Source organism: Psammomys obesus, unplaced genomic scaffold (genome assembly GCF_907164565.1).
Source record: "Psammomys obesus unplaced genomic scaffold, mPsaObe1.curated_primary_1811, whole genome shotgun sequence".
NCBI classification, from domain to species: Eukaryota; Metazoa; Chordata; class Mammalia; order Rodentia; family Muridae; genus Psammomys; species Psammomys obesus.
In genome coordinates, this window is record NW_026585690.1 from 728,619 (window position 1) to 748,892 (window position 20,274).

At 47.7% G+C, this 20,274-nt stretch overlaps 1 protein-coding gene across 1 annotated transcript in view; it reads left to right on the plus strand.

Moving 5' to 3' along the window:
* The first annotated feature begins 1,037 nt into the window (after positions 1–1,037).
* Scarb2 (scavenger receptor class B member 2) overlaps positions 1,038–20,274 on the plus strand; it is a 55,731-nt gene continuing 36,494 nt past the window's right edge. The window contains exon 1 of the mRNA XM_055595725.1: positions 1,038–1,498. Within this exon, the coding sequence (XP_055451700.1) occupies positions 1,382–1,498 (117 nt within the window). The 5' untranslated portion in view covers positions 1,038–1,381. The remainder of the gene's footprint in view (positions 1,499–20,274) is intronic.

Here is a 20,274-nt window from a genome sequence, read left to right on the forward strand (position 1 = left end):
CCTCAGCAACAATGTAACTTAATTTTAATTTTTTTTCTTTCCTTCCTTCTTTTGTTTGCTTCTTTGTTTCTTTCTTTGTTTGTTTTCTGTCCTCTTTTGAGACAAGGTCTCCCTAAATCGTCCAGGCTGGCCTCTGGTGCCATGTTTTTGTTTTGTTTTCTCCCTTTGGATGTTTTCTATCCTGGTTGGTTGAATCCTTAATGATGAGGAGGACCGACTGGCCCACAAATGTCCTCCCAGGTCTCCGCCTGCAGATGGCATTAGTGACTGATGACCCTTCCAGCTGCTGAGCGCTGCTGAAATCTACCCCGCGGTATTTAGCCCCCCGACCGGTAAAGCCCAACTTCTCAAGCTTGCTCCCAGTGCGCTGACTAAGCACAGCGGGGACATTTACGGCAGGCCTGTAGCTGTGATGTGTCAGAACTTTGGGACATGCCAGCCTGGCTCAAGGACCATCTTCCCCACCATGGCTCTGCCGAGCCTGCAGGGTAGTGCCAGGCACTTCTCCGGCACGGGCTCTGGAGAACCGGCAGAGCTGGCCGCTTCCGTAACAGGGCTGCCGTGGGGCTTACTCAACAGTTCAGTCATTCTTTGCCTTCCAGCTTTGGCTTTGCCCCCGCCTTCGCCTTCGGTCCACGAAACGCCTCCTTCCCCACGCTCTTACATATTCTTAAGACCCAGGTTAACGCGGCGAGCCAAGCGTCGCCGCTGGCACAGCTCAGCCTGCACCTTGCAAAAAGGCCCTCGCTGCGCCGTGCTAAAATCTCCCGACGAACCCCGGAGATCCTCTCCGGAGCGATGGACGCCGCACGTCCAGCCCCAGTTCCCCAGGCCCGGCCCACGACAGGCCCTTGGCAGGGATCTGCCAGGGAACAGAGGGCTGCAGAGAGAGGACCCGAGAAAGGAGGTTTCCTCTCCCTGGATGACCGCGACGCCTGCAGGGAGAGGGCGCGGGCGGAGTCGCCGGGGCCGCTGCAGGGCACAGGATTGGCGGCCTCCGCCCGGCCCCGCCCGCTTCCCTGCGCAGTCGCCCGCCGCCGCCGCCGGTTGCTGGCGAGCCCCACCGGCCCGCGTCACCGCTCTGCGCGCTCCCTGCAGCTCCCCGGCCGCTCCAGCCCAAGAAAGCGAAACCCAGGCGGCCCCGGGCCCCCCCGCCATCGCGCAGGCTCGGCGCTCCGAGGGCCGCGCTCGCCCCCAGCGCGGGCTCCAGGGCTGTGCGCACCACCCACCGCGGGGGGGCCGGCTGAACGGGCACCCGGAGGGCGCGGGGGCCCCCAGGACCCCGGGGCTTTGGGCGGCTGCCGCGCGGCCTTGGCGGAGGAGGCTCCCTCACCCCCGCTTGCAGTTGGGGCGCGGGCCTGGCCCGTGAGCCGCGCGCGGTATGGGCAGATGCTTCTTCTACACGGCGGGGACACTGTCTCTGCTGCTGCTGGTGACCAGTGTCACGCTGCTGGTGGCTCGAGTCTTTCAGAAGGCGGTGGATCAGACCATCGAGAAGGTGAGGCTGTGTGCGTGTTCGGGCGTGTGTTCGCGTACGCGCTGCCTTTCCAAGTCACCCACTCGCTGCGCACCCTTTGTAGGGAGAGTTGCGCTGGCGCGGACCCTGCAGAGCACAGCCCTTGTCTGCGCCCTGTCTCTCTCGGGCTTGGCAGGATGTGGAGTCTTGAGGTGACTCTTCCCTTTAAATAACCTGTAAGTCTACAGACCTTGACTTAAAAAAAAAAAAGCCTTGAATTTACTCTTTATCATGTCTTCCCCACCCCTCTAGGCACCCAGTCTATGCTGAGCCCCCCCCCCCCCCCCGGTTTCCCTCCCACTTTCACAAAAGAACTAGAAATGCATAAAAAGCCCCGTAGAAGAGGCAAGTTTTCTGGGCTGCCCGCCGGGCCTTTGGAGCGGAATGGGGCTGGGGATGAGAAGTGGATGAGAGGTCTATTGTGTTCTTGGTTTCCCGGGCAGGCCTGGGCAGTTGGCAGGTAGGCCAGGCTTTTGGCATGGGTGACATTTTATCCATCACAGTCAGTGCCTAGCGGCTTTGTGTCTCACCGACAGCCTTGTCGCCTTGTCTCTTTCATCCTTGCTCTCCTCGCCTTGACTTGGGTGACTGGACCTGCCCTTCCCCCCGCCCCCCAGGGTGGATGGATGACTGGGGGCTGCAAAGCTGGTCATGTGAAAACCTTCCCCATCCCAAGACCACCCCGGATAAATCCTTCTTTTACCCTTTCACCCACATCCACCAAGCACCGTGGAAAGAGGAACAGGAGAGAGTTACTAGGATCACTTTTTCCTTTAAAAATAAAGAGATAAAGGACTCACGGGCGCAGCCTTTCTAATTAGCATCATACCTATGCATAATGTCCCGCTGATTCAGTGTCGCTATCACCCAGGTACGAAAGCTTAGGCTCAGTCCGCTTGGAACCTCTGTACTCCAGGTTAATGAAACCAGTCGCCTTGTTCCAAATGCCACTAGATGAAGCCCCTAAACAGAGATTCCCAGCAGTAACCGGTTACTTGGAATCTGGCAATTAAAGACTGTTTTTTTTTTTAAGTGTCAAGGCAAAGCCTTAGCCAAGCCTTAATGAGATGGTCTTGCCAAGAGAAGACCAAGCCCTCTGTCTAAGCTTCTCAAGGACCATTGTGTCCCTGAACTTGTGTGTTCAAGGAGAAAAACAAGCCCTTTCTCTACTCCCCACATCCAAATTCAAAGGCTAGTCTGAGACTCTTGTTTGGTGGCTTGAGCTACAATAGTCAGGATGTGATTTTTTTTTTTTTTTTGGCAGGGAGGGGATGAAGTTCTGGTAGGATAGGTGGTTCTCCAGGTACCTCAGCCATATCCACTCTGATTTTTTGTGAATTCAGTCTCATCCACGGAGGAGTACCTGGGAGGCAGCGTCACAGGACCTGGGTTTCTGTTGGCCACAAGTGGTTTTCTTCCTGGGAAGGCCCTGACTGATAGGTTATAGTTACAGAACTGCCCCACCCCAGCTGCAGAGCCACCCACCAGTGGTGTCTGCTAGGAAGGAAATGGGTTGGGGATGTTTGAAGTCCACCAGTGGTTCCCAGTGTGCGCTTTCCTGTCGGTCACACCACACAGAAGGACAGCCCAGTAAGGACTCTACAGATGAGAAGTTCGGAGAATGAATGTTGGCTCTGCAAGGTCCGTAAGCACCAGCTGAGTAACCAGGGCCTTACTTGTTGAATCTTTCACGTTTCCCTTTTGAGACAGTCTCATTATGTAGCCCAGGCTGGTCCCTGAACACACAGCTCTTGTCTCCGACTCCCAGGTGCTGGGATCACAAGCATGCCCATCACACCTGGCCCTCAACATTTTTTTTTTTTTTTTTATGGGAGGGGATCTCCTGTAGCTCAGGCTGGCCTCAAACTCCCTGGAAAGCTGAAACGGATTCTCCTGCCTTCCTGTCCTGAGGGCTGGGGTGACAAGTGAATTTCCCCAAATCCGGTTTATATAGTGCTATGATCCAACCAGGGTTTCTTACATCTCAGACAAACACTATTCTAACTAGCTCGATCTCCAGCCTCTAATGTTTTTTATTCATGTTTTCTTGTCTGTAAGCACCGACAATAGTAACTAATGTATTTAGAATGACTGTAAGAATTTTCAAGAAAAAAGGTATGTTATCCACCCTGGGATACAGTTTAATGAAACGGTAGCAATTTAGTTTTTCTCAGACGCCACACAGTGAGACTACAGGATTTGGGGATCAGACACCTCGTGTTTCAGTCTGGAATGTAACTTTGGGCAAGTCACTGAACTTCCCTAAGCCCCAATTTCATTTCTGGTAAAAGTGGGGACTGGCCACCCAGTCGTGTTTCCATGAAGCTCATGCAATTTAAGCCTTGGGTCTCTTGCTTGCACAGGTCCTTCCAAAGTCCTGTGTTTAATTTTGTGTCCGGTTTCCCCTCCCCCCCTCCTGTGAAGGGCCCTTCAAATTGAAGAAGCTTCAGGATCCATAAACCCTGGGTCTTGTGGGCTAAGCACAGTGCAGTTAGACATCACCCAAGGACTGGGCCATCAACATGTGGGCCTCCATCATTGTTTCCAGTAGTATTTCCATGAGGCAGTTCTTTCATACATCGACTTCGCGATCATCCACACTGTGATATAATCCACTCGGATCTCACTGGTTTCCTTTGAAGGTTGTCCAGGCCTCAACCTGTGTGCATCGTGTAACATCAAAAATGGGAACGGGGAAAAGACTGAAATCCAAATGCTCGGGTTTGGCCAGTTGTGGGAAGTTTAGTAAGATAATCGTTATACAGATCGATCTCAGAGACGTGGAGATAACAGTAAAATAAAGTGCTTGACACACAAGCACAGGAGCCTGAGTTCTGACCCCCTGAACCCCCATACGAAGCTGGATGAGTCAGCACACACCTGTGCTGTGGAGGCAGAGAGGCAGGAGGAGTTCAGAACTTCGGGCCGCAAGCCTGGCCAATGCTGAGTTACAGAGTCAGTGAAAGACCCTGTCTCAAACAAACAAACAAATAAACAAAGGAGGCGTGGTTGAAGAAGACACTCAACATCACATACATGTGGACACGTTTGCACATGTAGTCATACGTACACCCATATGAACATGTCAAGAACAATAATGGAAAGAAAGAAAAAAAATTATCTCAAGGGATCATTGTCCTTGAGCCCCAGAGTGACGGAGGAGACTGAAGTGAAACTTTCATTTTGGCCAGTAAATATAGTGGACAGAGTGGCTTATTGGAACCAAATGTCCCAGATGCTTGCATCTTGGCATAACCAAAATTTAGACACACGCGTTGGTTTGGAAGTAATCAGGTTTATTCAAAGCCAGTCTTGAAGAAATTAGCAGGACCCGCTTCTTAACCGTCTGTCTTGGGAGGCTTTTGTGGGAGATGGGGGTGGGTGGAGGGACATGGAGGCTGCAGCTGAGCAGGGTCTTAGAAGGCAGAACTTGGATTGCTTATTGATTGATTGATTGATTGATTTTTGAGGCAGGGTCTCACTGTGTAGCCCTGGATGGCTGGGAACTCATGGAGATCAGCCTTTGCCTCCCAAGTGCTGGTATTAAGTGCAGGCATCTGTGCCACCACCCAGGCTGATTCTTGGATCTTCATTCCTGCTGCTAATCTAAAGAAAGATCTAGCAGTTAATCATCTTAATCATGCAGATGGGTGTCCTGGTTAGTTTTTGTTTACTTGGCACAAACTAGAGTCATGCAGGAAGAGGAACCTCAACTTAGGACTTGCCTCCATTAGATAGGGCTCAGCCCACCGTGACTGGTCCCGCCTTCCGCTTGTTCTCCTGACACTGAACCTGTTTTCCCACCTTAAGGAGAAACACATCCCATTTTCCTGGGATTGCCGTGCCCGGTGTGTGTGTACTCGCTGGTCTCAGGGTGAGCAGCCTCTCCCTCCAAAAGACTGCTTGTTTGGAAGATGAAATACTGTGGGTACCTGTCACCTGACCCAACTGTGCTCTTCACATAATTCCACTGTCTGTCCATCGCATCTTGGCATGGGAGGACCACAGTCTTTTCGGAGCTGAGACCCTTTCAAAGAAGAGGACTTTTTTTTCTCTCTCTCTATAAAGCTGGAAGGGGAAGCTCTTTGAAACCCCAGTTAGAAATGGCCTTGTCAGGCCTCCTGAGAGCATGACAGAAACTAGTGCTCAGCAGAAACCCCACTTCCTTTGTTTACTCATCCCTCGATGGCTGACCTGGGGCTTCCTCACCTCTGTGTGGCTCCCCGGCTGCTGAACCTCCCGGGGGCATGCTCGCCTCTTAGTTTCTCCTTTGCACGTTGGTAACAGTGATGTGATTGGTTATCCAGCCAGGCAGGATTCAGAGACCTAAAAACAGGGAGTGTAGATTATTTCCTTACAGGATTCTTGAATCCCAAGCAGCATTCTCCTCCATCTTTTCGAGTCACGATCTTGTCAGAGCACCCTCATCTTTGCTTCCTTTGACCTCTTCAGTCTGAGTTGAGCACCACAACAGGTACTCACAACTACCTGTTCTACAGTGGAGTAGACCGTAGTTGTCAGTGTTGTCCCTAGACTGTGAGGTAGTGGTTCTCAACCTTCCTAATGCTCTGGACTCCTCACTACAGTTCCTCACGTCGTGGTGACCACCCAACCATAAAATTATTTCCATTGCCACTCCCTATGTAATTCTGGTGCGGTTATGAATTGTAAGTGATAGGCATGATAGCTAATATTCGATCCCTAACGGGATTGATACCCACAGGTTGAGAACTACTGCTCTAGGGGTTGGGGGCTACAGTCTCTTTCAGAGGTGCAGAGGATGCCCGGCCTTGCCCAGACCCAGACCTGTTCCTAATGAGTCAGGTTAGGAAGGTTCTTCGCTGTGCCCGTCGCTTTGCTTTACTGTTCAATAAAAGTGCAGAGTTTCATTCCGTCAAGCCACCGCCAAGGGGCCATCTGGTCTGCCAGACATTCGCTTGCTTCCTGGAGAAGAGTCAGCAGGTGGGAATAAGTTCATTAATGACAACACGGGATGTTGGCCAAGTGAGGAGATACTCATGACCCATATCATCAAATATGTTACACACACACTCACAGAACTAAGAGAGGGGCTGTTTTCAACCAATGCTAGCAAGAGTCAGAAGCGCCCAGAGGAAAGCTGTCCTAGGTTCTGACTCTCACTTGCTCGCTTACTTTTTGAAACCAGATCTCAAAACCAGGATGGTCTTGAACTCTGTGTAGTTGAGAATGGATGACCTCAGACCCTGCTTGATCTTCCTGCTCTCCTGATCTCAAGTGCTGGCCACACCCAGCAGTTTGTTTTCTCTTTGTGGAAGTTCTTTCAGTGTGTGCTTTGCCCTTCATTGTCGCGCGCGGCCTTTGCCGATAAGGACGACGCAACAACCGAGGATTTCTTCAGCAGCAAGTTTATTGAACAGCTCTTTCTTGCAGATGGTGAAGGACCCAAACCCCGGGTTGTGCTCTGCTTAAATAGCCAGCAGCGCGACCTGTCCGTCTGTAATTGGTGCTCTGTTCAAGTCTTCATAAGCATATGGCTGGCAATTGGAGTGCAGCCTAAACCCTCATTAGCATAAAGCTGCGCATGCGTAAACTGCAGGGCGGCGCAGGCAAGAAGCGCGAAAATGCTGGCAAGAAGAACCAGGAAGCAGGAAGCCGGCACCATCTTGTAATGGCGGGAGCGGCTCCCGACACTTCATTGTTTGTTTAGCGACCATTATGAGAATGTGGCGCAGGGCTGGGAGCTGTGCGTACCAGAGTAAGCAGGATGGGGGTCAGCGGCAGGGGAGGTAGAGTCCTCTGTCCTTAGAAAATTGTAATCCAATTCAAACTTCTCAGGCCTTTTATACTCTTAAAATTATCAAGGAGTCCAGAAAACTTTCATACTTTTGTTTCTGTGGGTTGTACGCACTGATGCTTCCAGTAGTAGAATTAAAACCAAAGCCGGTGAGATGGCTCAGTGGATAAAGTGTTTGCCATGCAGAGTGTGAAGACCCGAGTTCCAATCCCCAGGACTCCCGTAAAAGCTAGGCAGTGCACATCTGTAATCCCAGTGTTCCTACAGCAAGATGAGTGATGGGGACTGGAGAATCCATGGAGACTCCGCAGCCAGACAGCCTGGCACGTGCAGTACGCAGACAAACAACAAAGAGAGCTTGTCTCAAATTAGGTAGAAGGCAAGGACCGACACCTGAGGAATGTGTTTGCCCATACCTACGTGCGTGCGCGCGCGCGCGCGCGCACACACACACACACACACACACACACACACACAGAGAATAAAAATTTTAAAATTTGAGACATTTTGAAAATATAATAATACACTAGCACATATGTGGTCCTCCCTGGGTTAGGTAAACTCAATCCCACACTCACAGAGCAGGAAGGGGAGGAGGAAATGATGTGTCACTACTGTTAGTAAAACTACTTTTGACTTTGTGGAGGGGCTTTTGGGGGTCCATAGACTGTGTTCTCCCAGTTTTAACTAAATATTCCTGATTTTTCTAAGAATGCTTAAAAATACATAATACACATTACTGTTTACACGTATTGTTAAAACATTAATTATATTATACATGTTATAATTACAACATACATATAACACATATGTACCTTTTTCTTATTATAACATGTACAATGCATACTTACGACAATTATAATCCATAGCCATGATTATTTTTCTGGAAGACCTGTTTGAAAACTATATTGCTAATATTTTCAAAGCAGCCTTCGTTTGTTTAGTGTGCTACTCATTTACTGTCTCTTTCTTGTGTGCCAATGGGTTCAGTGTCAAAATAGGATTTTGAGATGGGTGAGGTGAGGCATGCCTGTAATCCCAGGATTTAGAAGGCTAAGGCAGGAGAATTGTTGCAAACTTGAGGCCAGCATAGGCTGCAGAGTAAATTACAGTCTAGCCTAGGCAAAAGAGTAAGTTACAGTCTAGCCTAGGCAAAATGGTACTCTGTCTCAAAAGGGGGGAAAGAAAAGAAAAGGAAAATAAAATAAAAATAGAAAGAGCCAAACCAGCCAAAGAAAAGGTCCAGGTTTGGGGCCATTAATGGTTCAGGTTCTGGGAATCTCTGGTCTTTCTTTCTTTCTTTTTTTTTTTTAAAGGTAAGTGTCCTGTCATATTTAGTTTTGTATCTTTTCCTATCGCAGAACTCAATGACTTAACAAAACAAGATGGTCAGGGGCTGGGGTGTAGCTCAGTGGTAGAGCACTTAACTAGTACTCCTGAGGCCCTAGATTTAATCCATAGCACCATGGAAACAGAAGGAAGAAGAGGAGGAAGAAAAGGAAATGGGAGGGAGGGAAAAGAAGAAAGGAAAGAGTGGACAGGATGTTCAGTAAAAGTTCTTGGGTGGACCGGAGGTTAGGTGGGTACAGAGTCTGTCTTTGGAAGGACTTTGCTTACTTGCTGCTGTGTGGCTTTACATTCGACCTTGCCCTGAGACTCTGTAGGACATGAGTCCTACCCCTTGATTTGCTTATTCCTTTACAGTCTGGAAACTTGGGCTGGAGAGTTGGCTGAGAGGGTAAAGGTGTTGGTTGTGCAAGCTTGATAAGCTCAGTTCAACCTCTGGAACCATGGGGAGGTGGGAGGCGAGAACCAGCTCTATACAGTTGCCCTTTGACCTGCACATTCACATTATAACATATGTGTCCTGCCTCATCATACACAAATAGAAAGAAAGAAAGAAAGAAAGAAAGAAAAAAAGAAAGAGAGAGAGAGAGAAAGGAAGGAGGGAGGGAGGCAGGGAGGGTGGGAGGGAGGGAAGGAAGGAAGGAAGATTTGGAGACAGTGATGTGGGTTTCCAACCTTTTCTGATACTTGTCAGTGCCCTGCAGAGCAGGCCTCACCTGTGTACAGCGGCCCACAGAGCCAACCAGAGGCCAGCCCTGCCGCCTTAGGCTACCTGAGCTGCTTTCTTAACACCGGGTTTAAGAAAGACTTGGTGGCTTCCGAATAACAGAAATACATTTCTCTCAGTTCTGAGGGTTGGGGGAGTCGGAGCCCTGGCAGATTCAGCGGCGCCTGGTAAAGAAACCAAAGGTTGCCAGGACTTGTTTGGGGGTGGTAGTTTGAGGGCGCAATGTGTCCGGACATGAAGGACATTGTGGCAAGAACAGCTCTGCGCTGCCGCCTGAGCTGTGATGATGGGTCGGTCACACTGCCACCACGTGTCTCGCCGTCTCCATTTTATGTCACCTGCAGCTCGGCCCCTGGGATCTTGTCACCCATATTCAGGGTGCACCTTCCCTTCTCACTTGAGCTGCTCTGGAGCGGGCCTCCCAGACATGCCCAGCTGTTCATTTCCTAGATGATTTAAATGCAGTGGAGTTGACAAAGATGATGAGTCATCACAGGCGTTAATCCTGTTCACGAGGCCTTTGCTCGTGACAGTCACTTAAGGCCTCACTTCCTCAACACTGTCACTTGGGGTTGAGGATTTCAACACAGAAATTTTGAAGAGACTGGAGCATTCAGACGGGAACACCTGCTGTTCTCACGCCTGTCTTGGTTCCCAGCGTCTACCAAATGTCTCTATCATCAGGCTTGCTCTCTTGTCCTTCTTAGAGAAACAGCTGTCAGTACCTCATCCTTGCTGCCAAAAGCCAAAAAATGAAAGGTAGCTTGGGAAGCTTATATGTTGTTGGCCTACTTTTTAAAAGCCTTCCTCCCTACTCCACCCCAATCCCTTCCAACACCCCAACACTAGGTAGAGGAAGGAAAGGGTGAGTGGGAGAGGGAGCCCAGTTCTCTTTCTTAGCTGCTTCCTGCTGGTCAGGGTCATCGGGTTCCTTGGAGCCAGTCCAATCCTCATTTCAGGAGATCTCTAACTTACAGTCTCACTTCAACAACAGCAACAGGAGCCGAAGATGGGGAGCAGCAGGAACCTTGTTCTTTTTTAGAGCACTCCAACACTCTCTGGGCTCTGGCATTTATTCTCTCCCCAGAGTCCTCAGATTTAAACTGTCTGCAGCTGTCAAGGAGCTCCCCTCAGAGCCTGCATGAGGCAAATAGTTTGGTGCTGTGGACCTCCACAACATACATGTTTAACAAATGCCCGCAGAAGCTTGTTTCCGTGTAGAAGACAAACACGTGTGTGGACCTGCTTCTCTCACTGCCACCCCCTCCCCCACCGCCCCGCCTGCCCCTTTCAGAGACAGTGGCTGCTCTTCCCACAGTAATGTCATCAGCCACCACAAGTCCTGGTTTTCTAAAATGCATTTCTCTAATCGACAGTTCAAACTATTTGTTAATGGTTACAATACGATGTTGTTGGGTTTTTTCAATGTGTTTACAGCATAGAATGGGCAAATCAAGCTTTGTAACATGTATCACCTGCTGTATTTATTTGTGTGTTGAGTGCAGACAGTTTAATAATCGGTGAGAACAGTTTAATAACCTCCCCAGCTGCCTTCAAGTGGAGCATACCTACCGTGTGCTGTCTTAACTACAGTCAAGAACAATAGGTCTCTTTAACTTACTCTTCTTATCTGATTGAGATTCATGTTTTAAAATCTACACACCTAAAGAAGATAATCAAGAAAGTGGACACAGGCGAAGGTGATTAATCCTCATTTAGAAAGACAAATGGTATGTGCATTGAACTTATGACAGGAGTCTACCACAAAAGGCATCTGAAAGACTCTACCTAGCAGTGTTTCAAAGCAGACACTAAGACTCATAACCAAACCCTCGGCAGAGTGCAGGGAATCATATGAAAGAAGGGAAGTTAGTCTGATATGGAAAGGATAGGAGCTCTACAAGGACCAAATATATCCGGGCACAGGGTCTTTTCTGAGACTGACACTCAACCAAGGACCATCTATGGATATAACCTAGAACTTCTGCTCGGATGTGGCCCGTGGTAGCTCAGTAACCAAGTAGTTTTCCAAAGTAAGGGGAACACGGAGTATTTCTAACAGGATCTCAAGGGCAGGCTGTTTGACCCCCCCCCCAAGGGGAGGAGCAGTCTGTTAGGCCACAGAGGAGGACTTTGCAGCCAGCCCTGAAGATACCTGATAAAACAGGGTCAAATGAAAGGGGAGGAGGTCCTCCCCTATCAGTGGACTTGGAAAGGGGCAGGGAGGAGACCAGGGAGGGAGTGTGGGGTTGGGGAGGGAATGAGGGAGCGGGATACAGCTGGGACACAGAGTTAACAAAATGTAACTAAAAAGAAAAATAAAATTAAAAAAAAAGAAAAAAAAAGAAATGTACATATGTATATTACATAAATTGGAAATATATCTATAATCATCCTACCATCAGAAGAAAAAAAAAAAGAGATTCATGTTTTAATAACATTTCTCCTCCACCCTCCATCCTGAAAGTCCCATTCAGAGGGACACCGGGTGTCTGATAGTTAGCCAGGATGGGAGAGGAGGCAGAAATAAACAAGCAATGGAGGATTCCCATCACGTGGCTCAGATGCAAGATATAATCATAACCAAACAGGTTTGAAATCCTGAGGCGGTGCAGGTTACACATAGAGCATGCTCATTGTTTCCATGGCTGCATTTCTTATTTAGTCCCATCCTAAAATTATTTTTCTCTTTGGCTCACTGCCTACCTTCCCTATCCCTGCGAATATATTTTCCCTACTTTCATTGTGAGGTACAATGGTTACCATGGGCTGAATATTTATGTCCATTCCAATCTGTGTTGAAACCCTCAGATTTTCCTTCTGGTAGCTGCCCTTCCCCGCTTAGACCTGCTGTTCTCAACCTTGGCTGCAGTTTCTAATCACTCTGGACCCTTTAGAAATAGTTCAGTGGATGTTTCCTAGCAGGGGTTTGCTTCAATGTAGCTGTTCCACCATAATGAACCCTGTGTAATTTATAGGCAGAGTAGTAGCTCGCCAGTGAGCTAGCGTTTGAAAGTGAGCTGTCAGCTTTCATTAGCTAAAACTGTGACAGTGACAATGACAATGACGGCAGAGTAAGTTAAATGGTGGTTAAAAAAAAATGGTGACTGTCAGAATATTTGTTTCCAACTTAAAGTCAGGAATCAAAGGGGAAAACATTAATGGCAGATTGTGTGTGTGTGTGTGTGTGTGTGTGTGTGTGTGTGTGTGTGTGAAAATTATTTAAATTGCACCTATCTGTTTTGTGTTTGCTTAACTTAAGGGAGCGATTTTTCAAAACAAATCCAGTGGATGCTTTGGTGTTTGGTGAGTTTTTTTTTTTTGTTTTGTTTTTTTGTTTTTTTTTTTTTTTAAGTTTGGAATCCAAGGAAAGGCACACATATTTTTCGGCCAGGTTCTCAAAGCTGGTTGCATTAAAAAGTGAAAAACAATACGGAGGCTGAGTTGTATTTAATTATGAAGGAGTATTCTGTTGACCTTCCAGAGTAGTTGGTAGTGCTCTTGAGCCCTGATGGCTTCCTTCAAAGTATTTCTGATTCCTGTCAAACCTGTCACGGTTCCCCAAGTGTTTATTTTTATCGTTTGGAAGTGGCTTGCCCTGGAACAGCTGGCTCCGTGACTTTACTGCCATGTCTCTCCCCAGAGGTCACTGAAAGACTGCCTCAAGGGTTCAGTAGAGAAGTTAGTCCAGCTGTGTCTGACCCACGTCAGCCTTGGCCCAGTAGGTGGTTCTTTGTCCCCGCGTTCAGCATGGGGTTGCTCTCTCACTCCTTCCTAGGACCAGCTTTCCACGGACTCAAGGTCAGGCTGTTTGTGAATTCTGCCAACCCCATACATTATTTAAAAAAAAAGAAAGAAAGATTAAAAAAAAAAAAAACAGATACATTTCTTGTAATCTAAGATGTTAATTTTCCACTATTAAGTAAACAAAATGTCAAAAACGTTTAGGCTAGAATTGGAGGTCTGTACCGAGGCGGTATGCTTGCTGTTCATGTTTCTGGAAGCATCTGATGGCATGAGTTCGTGAAAACCTTGATCAGGTAGTTCCAGTGCTAGCCGTCGACCAGAAGAAAGGTTGTGAGATGGCTCCATGGGTAAAGACACTTTGCCTCATAAGTCCGCTACCTGGAAGCCACGTCAGGGTGGATGGAGTGAAGAGACTCCACAAAGTTGTCCTCTGACCTTCATGTCCTCACTGTGACACATGCAACTTCCCTCCCAACCGTGCACAAACACACGCAATAATACTTAATTAAGAAGCAGTAAACTGGAGCTGGAGAGATGGCTCAGAGGTTGAGGGCACTGGTTGCTCTTCCAGAGGTCCTGAGTTCAATTCCCAGCAACCACATGGTGGCTCAAAACCATCTGTAATGACTTCTGGTGCCCTCTTCTGGTGTTCAGGCATACATGCACGCAGAATACCGTATACATAATCAAACTTTTTTTTTAAAGTAATTAATGATAATTTATATGAAGATATTCCAGAACATTCTCTGCAAGACAGAAATGAGTACCTGTCCAAAAGAGAATGGTTAGGTAAGCTGATTGGTCGCTATACAACAGATAAGTACACAGACACATACTGCTTCTAAAACTAAATGATGAATAATTTATAATTTTTCAAAATGCACATATATGTGAATTTTAAAATAGATTTTAAAATCTCAGAAGGAGGGGTTAGAGACTTGCTTAGCAGTTAGGAGCAACTGCTGCTCTTACAGGGACTGGGTTCTGTTCCCAGCACCCACATGGCAGCTCACAGGGGCTCCAATGCACTCTTTTGGCTCTTCGGACACCAGTCAATCACTCTCATGGTGCATATACACACATGCGGGCAAAACATGAATACACATAGAATAAAAGCAAAAACGTCTTAAAAGACCAGAGGAAATGCTACTAGTGGGAGTGGGAATTATACGGGTGTTATATTTTCCTTCCCATCACTTTTTGTTTTTCTCTACTTATCTATATGTGTGTGTGTACACATGTGTGCATAAGCATGCATGTACTATCATGAGGCACACATGTGACAAACAGACACACACATGTGACTCATTCTTTCTTAGCTCGGAGGAGCTTTCTTTGGGAGTTGGTCCTTTCCTTCCACACTGTTTTGAGGCAGTGTCTCTCTCCTTCCCATTGCTGTCCTGATGGCATCGAACTTTGTACATGGTTCCAGGGATTGAGCTCAGGCCATTAGGCCTGTGCATCGAGCCCCTTTACTCACTAAGCTAGTTCCTTGGTCCTCACTATGTAGCCCAGGCTGGCCTTGAACTCCTGATCCTCCTGCCTCTGCCTTCCACATGTTCAGATCTTAGGGATGGGCCACCATGGCGGATGGCTTCCTGTTACTTTCTTTAAGTCAAAACTTTATTATAAAGGCTTTGCAAAAGTTTTTAAAAACTTGTTTACTGTCCAGATTTCCTCAGGCAAGCACAGTGTCATGGGCAGGGAGAGGACAGAGTACCATTTTCCTGATTTCAGGAAATGGTACAGCAGATGGAAGCCTCATTTGGGAGTTGAGGTTGGAAGCTCACATGATTTCTCCCTGCACATTTGTAGTTTTTTAATTTACTGTGTCAATGTCTCTTTTAAATGTGATTTTGCCATTCACCCTTCTGTGGACTGATCATTTCACCTTAGGCGAGAATGAGACTTGCTTACCATGCAGCGTGACACTCGTGTCACTAAATGTCGTCTCGAGAGTGGGCCTTCCTCCTGCCGGATACAGGAAGGGCTGCACTTTGTACCTTTTGGCTGAGGAACAGAAAAGTAGTTTTCCTGCCTTAATTGTTAGGTTAGCTTTTGTTTTTAATCCGCCGTATAACAAGGGAGTCATCCTGATCTTTGTTTTAATGATAGTCCAAGGCATCGTGCTGTCCCCTTCTAGTTCTACCTGGCTAAAATAAGCCGCTCATGAAACTGATTTAGGTCTTTAATTCGGTCTGAGGGAGGCGGCTCAGCTTTTAGAGGTTTACCTAGAGCTCTCACTACATAGCAGAGCCCGAGGCGGTGGACAGCAGCTGTCCCGTCTGTGGCTTTATGTTGAGAATGGCACAGGGTAGCTGTGGCAGTGATACTGGTTCCTTGTTTCTGGCGGAACGGATGACTTCCTCTGCTCAGCGTCCTCCGCACTTGAACGTAAGGTTGCTACTTGTTAGTTTGTCTACACTGCTTTTGCAGAGCAAGCTCTTGGCAGTGCACAGCCAAATGCCTTATGTATCCGACTCAAAACTAGAAGGTTCACTCAGTGGCGACCCACTTTCTGGCCCGTGTTGTGGTACAAGGTTTCTGTGCTCTCTCGATATATTAGCGTAGGGCAGCTGAGCAGCGGTCGGGGTCCCTGAGCTTCAGTTCTTCTTTTCTTAGGTCCTCTCACGCAGTGGATGGAGTTCACCAGGACCTCCCACAGCCACCTACTTTCCTTTCCCTGAGAACTCAGGGTGACTGCTTGGGAGACGCAGAGCCCAGCGTTTCTCTGTTGTTTCTATTTCTCTGTTGTTTTCACAGTTCCCTTTAGGGTAGGGTTGCCAAATACCAAACAAGATGTGCAGTTTAATTCACATTTCAGATAAACAGCGAAATAGTTATTTCGGTATTTGGGTGTGTGTGCGGTGTTCCCATTCACTTCCAGCTATCAGCTGATACAGTTTGGCCATATCTCTCTGATACACCCGTTTTAGGGGGGTAATTATTTCAATATAAGTTGCAGAAATCACAATGTTTTGTCCCCAAATCCTTCAGATGCCTCTGTAATGGCAAAATCATTTTCTGGGCTAGAGAATGACTCAATAGTTAAGAGCCCTGACTGCTCTTCCAGAGGACCTGGGTTTGATTCCCAGCACCCACATGGCTTACAACCATCTATAACTCCAGTTCTGGGGGGAATCCAGTACCCTCTTCTGACCCTTTTGGGTACCAGGCATGCATGTAGTGTAACAGATATATATGCAGACAAAGCACCAATATGAATACAATTTATTTATTTATTTATTTTTATTATTAGTTACGTTTTATTAACTCTGTATCCCAGCTGTGTCCCCCTTCCTCATTCCCCCCCAATCCCAATGAATACAATTTTTAAAAATTAAAAAAAATGCATATTTAAAAGATTAAATCCTTTTCTATATACATTGTATAATATCTGGGACATAATTATGCTTAAGAAATTGTTGTTTTGTTTCCACGAAAGTCAATTGTATTTGCTAAATCTGGTCACTGCACCAGGCTGGGCTTGCCACACTGCAGACCAGGGCTTGTCCAGGCTCGATTTACTATATTGGCTTTGTAACTTGCAAAAGTCTGTGCTGCTGTCCCCTTGTCTGCAGGTTGGACTTTCATTTCATTTCTCCTTTGATGCTTGACTCAGATAGGAATTGGAAAACTGGAATTCCTTATTGTGCAGGACCTACCCTGAAGCTCAGAGGTAATGTGGCCCCTTGTACAGCCCACAAGTCTGCTTGTACAGGTACACAGCAGACAGCTGGCAGTGATGACTGACTGCTCGCTGAGATGAAAGCAGGAAAGATGAGGATGGAACTGCTTTAGGAATGTTTGAGAGAGGGTCTTGCTGTGTGGCCTAGGCCAGCCTCAGACTTGTGACAGTCTCCCTGCCTCACCCCCCCAGTGTTTGGCTTACATGGGCCACAGCACACAGCTGCAGGCCTCCTTCTTTTTCTCTCTTTTAAAATAAGATTAACTAGTTTCTATTTTGTGTGTGAGGTGTGTGTGAGGTGTGTGTGGGTATGTGGGTATGTGGGGTTTGCGAGTGCCTGTGTGCTCACCGGCGGAAGCTACAGTTGGACGAGGAGGCTCTCAGGTGCTCTGCTCTTCACTTATTTCCTTGAGACGAGGTCTCACCGAGCCCAAAGCTCACCAGTTCACGCAGGCTTGCTGGACATGTGGATCCTGGGTTTCAGGCTGTGAGCGTGGGCTGACAACACGTACCGCCAGGCCTAGGCTTTTGTTTTTCCTTTTTTTCAGTGTGGGATAGGAGGTCAGAGCCTCAGGCTTGCACAGCAGGCCCTCTTAGTCACTGGGCTATGTCCCCGGGCACCTTACTCTGTTCTTGAAAAAGAAGGATGAGCTTGGTGCTGCATCGCTGAGGTCAGCTGGCCTCTCCACAGAGGCGGCTCTGGGATGGAGGGACAGTGAGAAAGAGGCTGGTTAAGCTGTGTTTGCCGTGCAGCCTTTGACTTGAACTTGATCCTCTGACCTCCAGGATACAACCAACGTTCCGTAGACTTGAATTCTTCACTAGACAAGCTGAGGGGAGAGCACAGACGACAGGGATTGAAAACAATACAGACTGCTCACTAGGGTCCCAGCTAGTGGCTGGCTGTGTTACAGGTGGAGCTCTCTCTATTATCTGCTTCCCCTAAGATCTTTCTGTGCCTGGATCATGCCTTGCTTTCTCTCCAATCTCTAAGGCAAAGTCCATGGAAGTCCAAAAGTTTTCTAGTATTATATGGAGCTAACATTTCTCCAGGAAGTGTGTTGTCCTATGGGGTCATGGGAAATGTAAAGGAACAAAACAAACCTACCAATTTTTTTTGGCGAACAGGATACTCCTCCATTTTGATAGCTTTTATTGTTGTTTTTTCGAGACAGGGTTTCTCTGTGTAGCCTTGGCTGTCCTGGACTCACTTTGTAGACCAAGCTGGCCTTGAACTCACAGATATCCACCTGCCTCTGCCTGCCCAGCCACTGGGCTCAGAGGTGGGCCTCACCATGTCCGGGTAGGAGACTCCATTTTGAGAAGCCAGCAGCCAACTCAGTCGGTTACATACTGAAGAGCTGCTGGTTTTGGTTGCTGATTTCATCTGGTCCTTGTTGGTTCCTAATGACTTCCATCATTAGGGGTTTCCTGTACCAACCACTCCAATTCTCAAGTGATACCTATGTGCTGTGATAATAGAGCTTAATGGAAAGTACAGGTTTTTTCCAGTACAAGTTTCCTTTAGACATTGTATGCGTATTTTCTGATAGACTTCCAAAAAAATGTATATGTGCGTATATGCATGCTGATTTGAAGTGGAAGAGTGGAGAAAAGTTGCCAAGTAAGTCCTGAGTCCAGTTATGACGTAGGTGGAGAAAGGCTTTTACCCTGTAACTGTCTGAGGACACCTAGTCTGGTTTTCTTCAGTTTACTGTCCTTTCTGCCCTCAGCTCGTTTAGGCTTGACCTTGGGAAATAAAGATAGATTTTAGCCAGGCCTGTAATCCCGGGGTTTGGGAAACCAAAGCCAGTCTGGGCTGACTCAAGGCTAGCCTGGGTGACTTAGTGTCTCAAAAGAACAATATTAAATAAAACTTTTTTTTCCTCCTAAGGCCTGGAGATGTAGCTCAGTGGTGGAGTGTTTACCAAGTATCCAAGGGGCTCTGAAACCAATTCCCAATACTTCATGAGAGAGAGAGAGAGAGAGAGAGAGAGAGATATCACAATGCTCTTAAATACTGGCCTCCATTGTAGGTAAAGCTGACTGAGTTTATGCCTGGGGTGGAGGAGAAGACTTGCAGGTTTTGGAAGTTGGAGGAACCAGGGAGTCACATAGTTTGATTTTGAATGTTTCTATACCATCAGTCTGCTCTCGGCTTCCTGACTTAGCAAGGGATTGGATAGAAATGGTGGCTGGACATCCTTTGGCAATGTTCTCTGTGCCTGAGCAGCCAAAGGTCACTTACTCCCATCACTCTGACTAGTAATAAGTCTCTATGGGTACCTCTGTCCACTGCAAGAAGATGCTTCTCTGACTAAAGCTGATAACAGCATTGTTGTCTGGGCAGAGACATAATTATTTAGAAGGCAACTGGACAAGCATATCAGGTCCATTAGCCGAAACCCACAGGCAGCTTTGGCCACAGGGTCTAATCCTCCCAGGCACGGACTTTTGGCAGGTTTACAGTGCCAACTATGATTTCCCTCTTGTGAAGCAGGCCTCGCAGCCATTTAGAAAGTGAGTGGTTACTGCCACAACAAACTTGCCACTATTGCTAGCTACGCGCGTCTCGCCTGGCTAGTCGGTAACACTCAGGGACCACAGCTGAGCAAGACCGTCGATTCTTCCTCTGAAGTCAGCTTCCTGGCACTGTCAGGGCTAGCTAGCAGTGACGGAGCTGCCATCTCAATTCCATCTTGACTTCTCCGTCCTGAGACCAGAGCAAATGTTGTCATTTAGTTCTGGTGGGCAACCAACGGCAGTGGCAGTTGCCTATATTGTTCTAGGAGCCTCCGAGGCCTCCCCAACCAACAGCTCATAAGGAGACAGCCAAACCCTGAAACTGGGGATTTTCTATGGCTTCCGGGGGCAGCTTCATTGATACACTCAGGGTGCTTCCGTTCCTAGCTTTTTGTCCCTGTAAGGACACTAGTCATATCTGGTCCCATTTTCACAATCTCATCTAATCTCAGTCACCTCTCTTAAAAAGCTTGTCTTCAAATATGCTCGCATCCTGCATTATAGGGAGTCAGGACTTAAAAGTATGAATTTGAGATATGACGGATATTAGCCCACAGCACCTCGGTAAGAGTAGGAAGCAAAGGAAGGATTGTGGGGGGGAAAGAGGTTGTCTACAATAATCACTAAGCTCAGATTGTGTTCGAGCCAGAGCCAGCCATCTCTCCTTTATAGATATATATGTGAGGCTTGACAATAAGGTGCATGCAAAGCTCCTGATGGTGGAGCTGCTGGATGGATGTGGCTTCGTGTCAAACGGAAGGACCAAGGCTGGTGCTGTCTGTCTGGTTCTTAGGCCAGCTGGGAGTGTGTTGTGCTTTTCAGTGACTTCCGTAACTTCAGTGGAACCTTCAAAATGACGAAGCCAGGAGGCCTCTTGGCTTTGCCACACAGTTCACCTAGAATCTGCTTTTGCTAACTCCTGATTTGGGCCCATGAGAGAACTAAAAGCA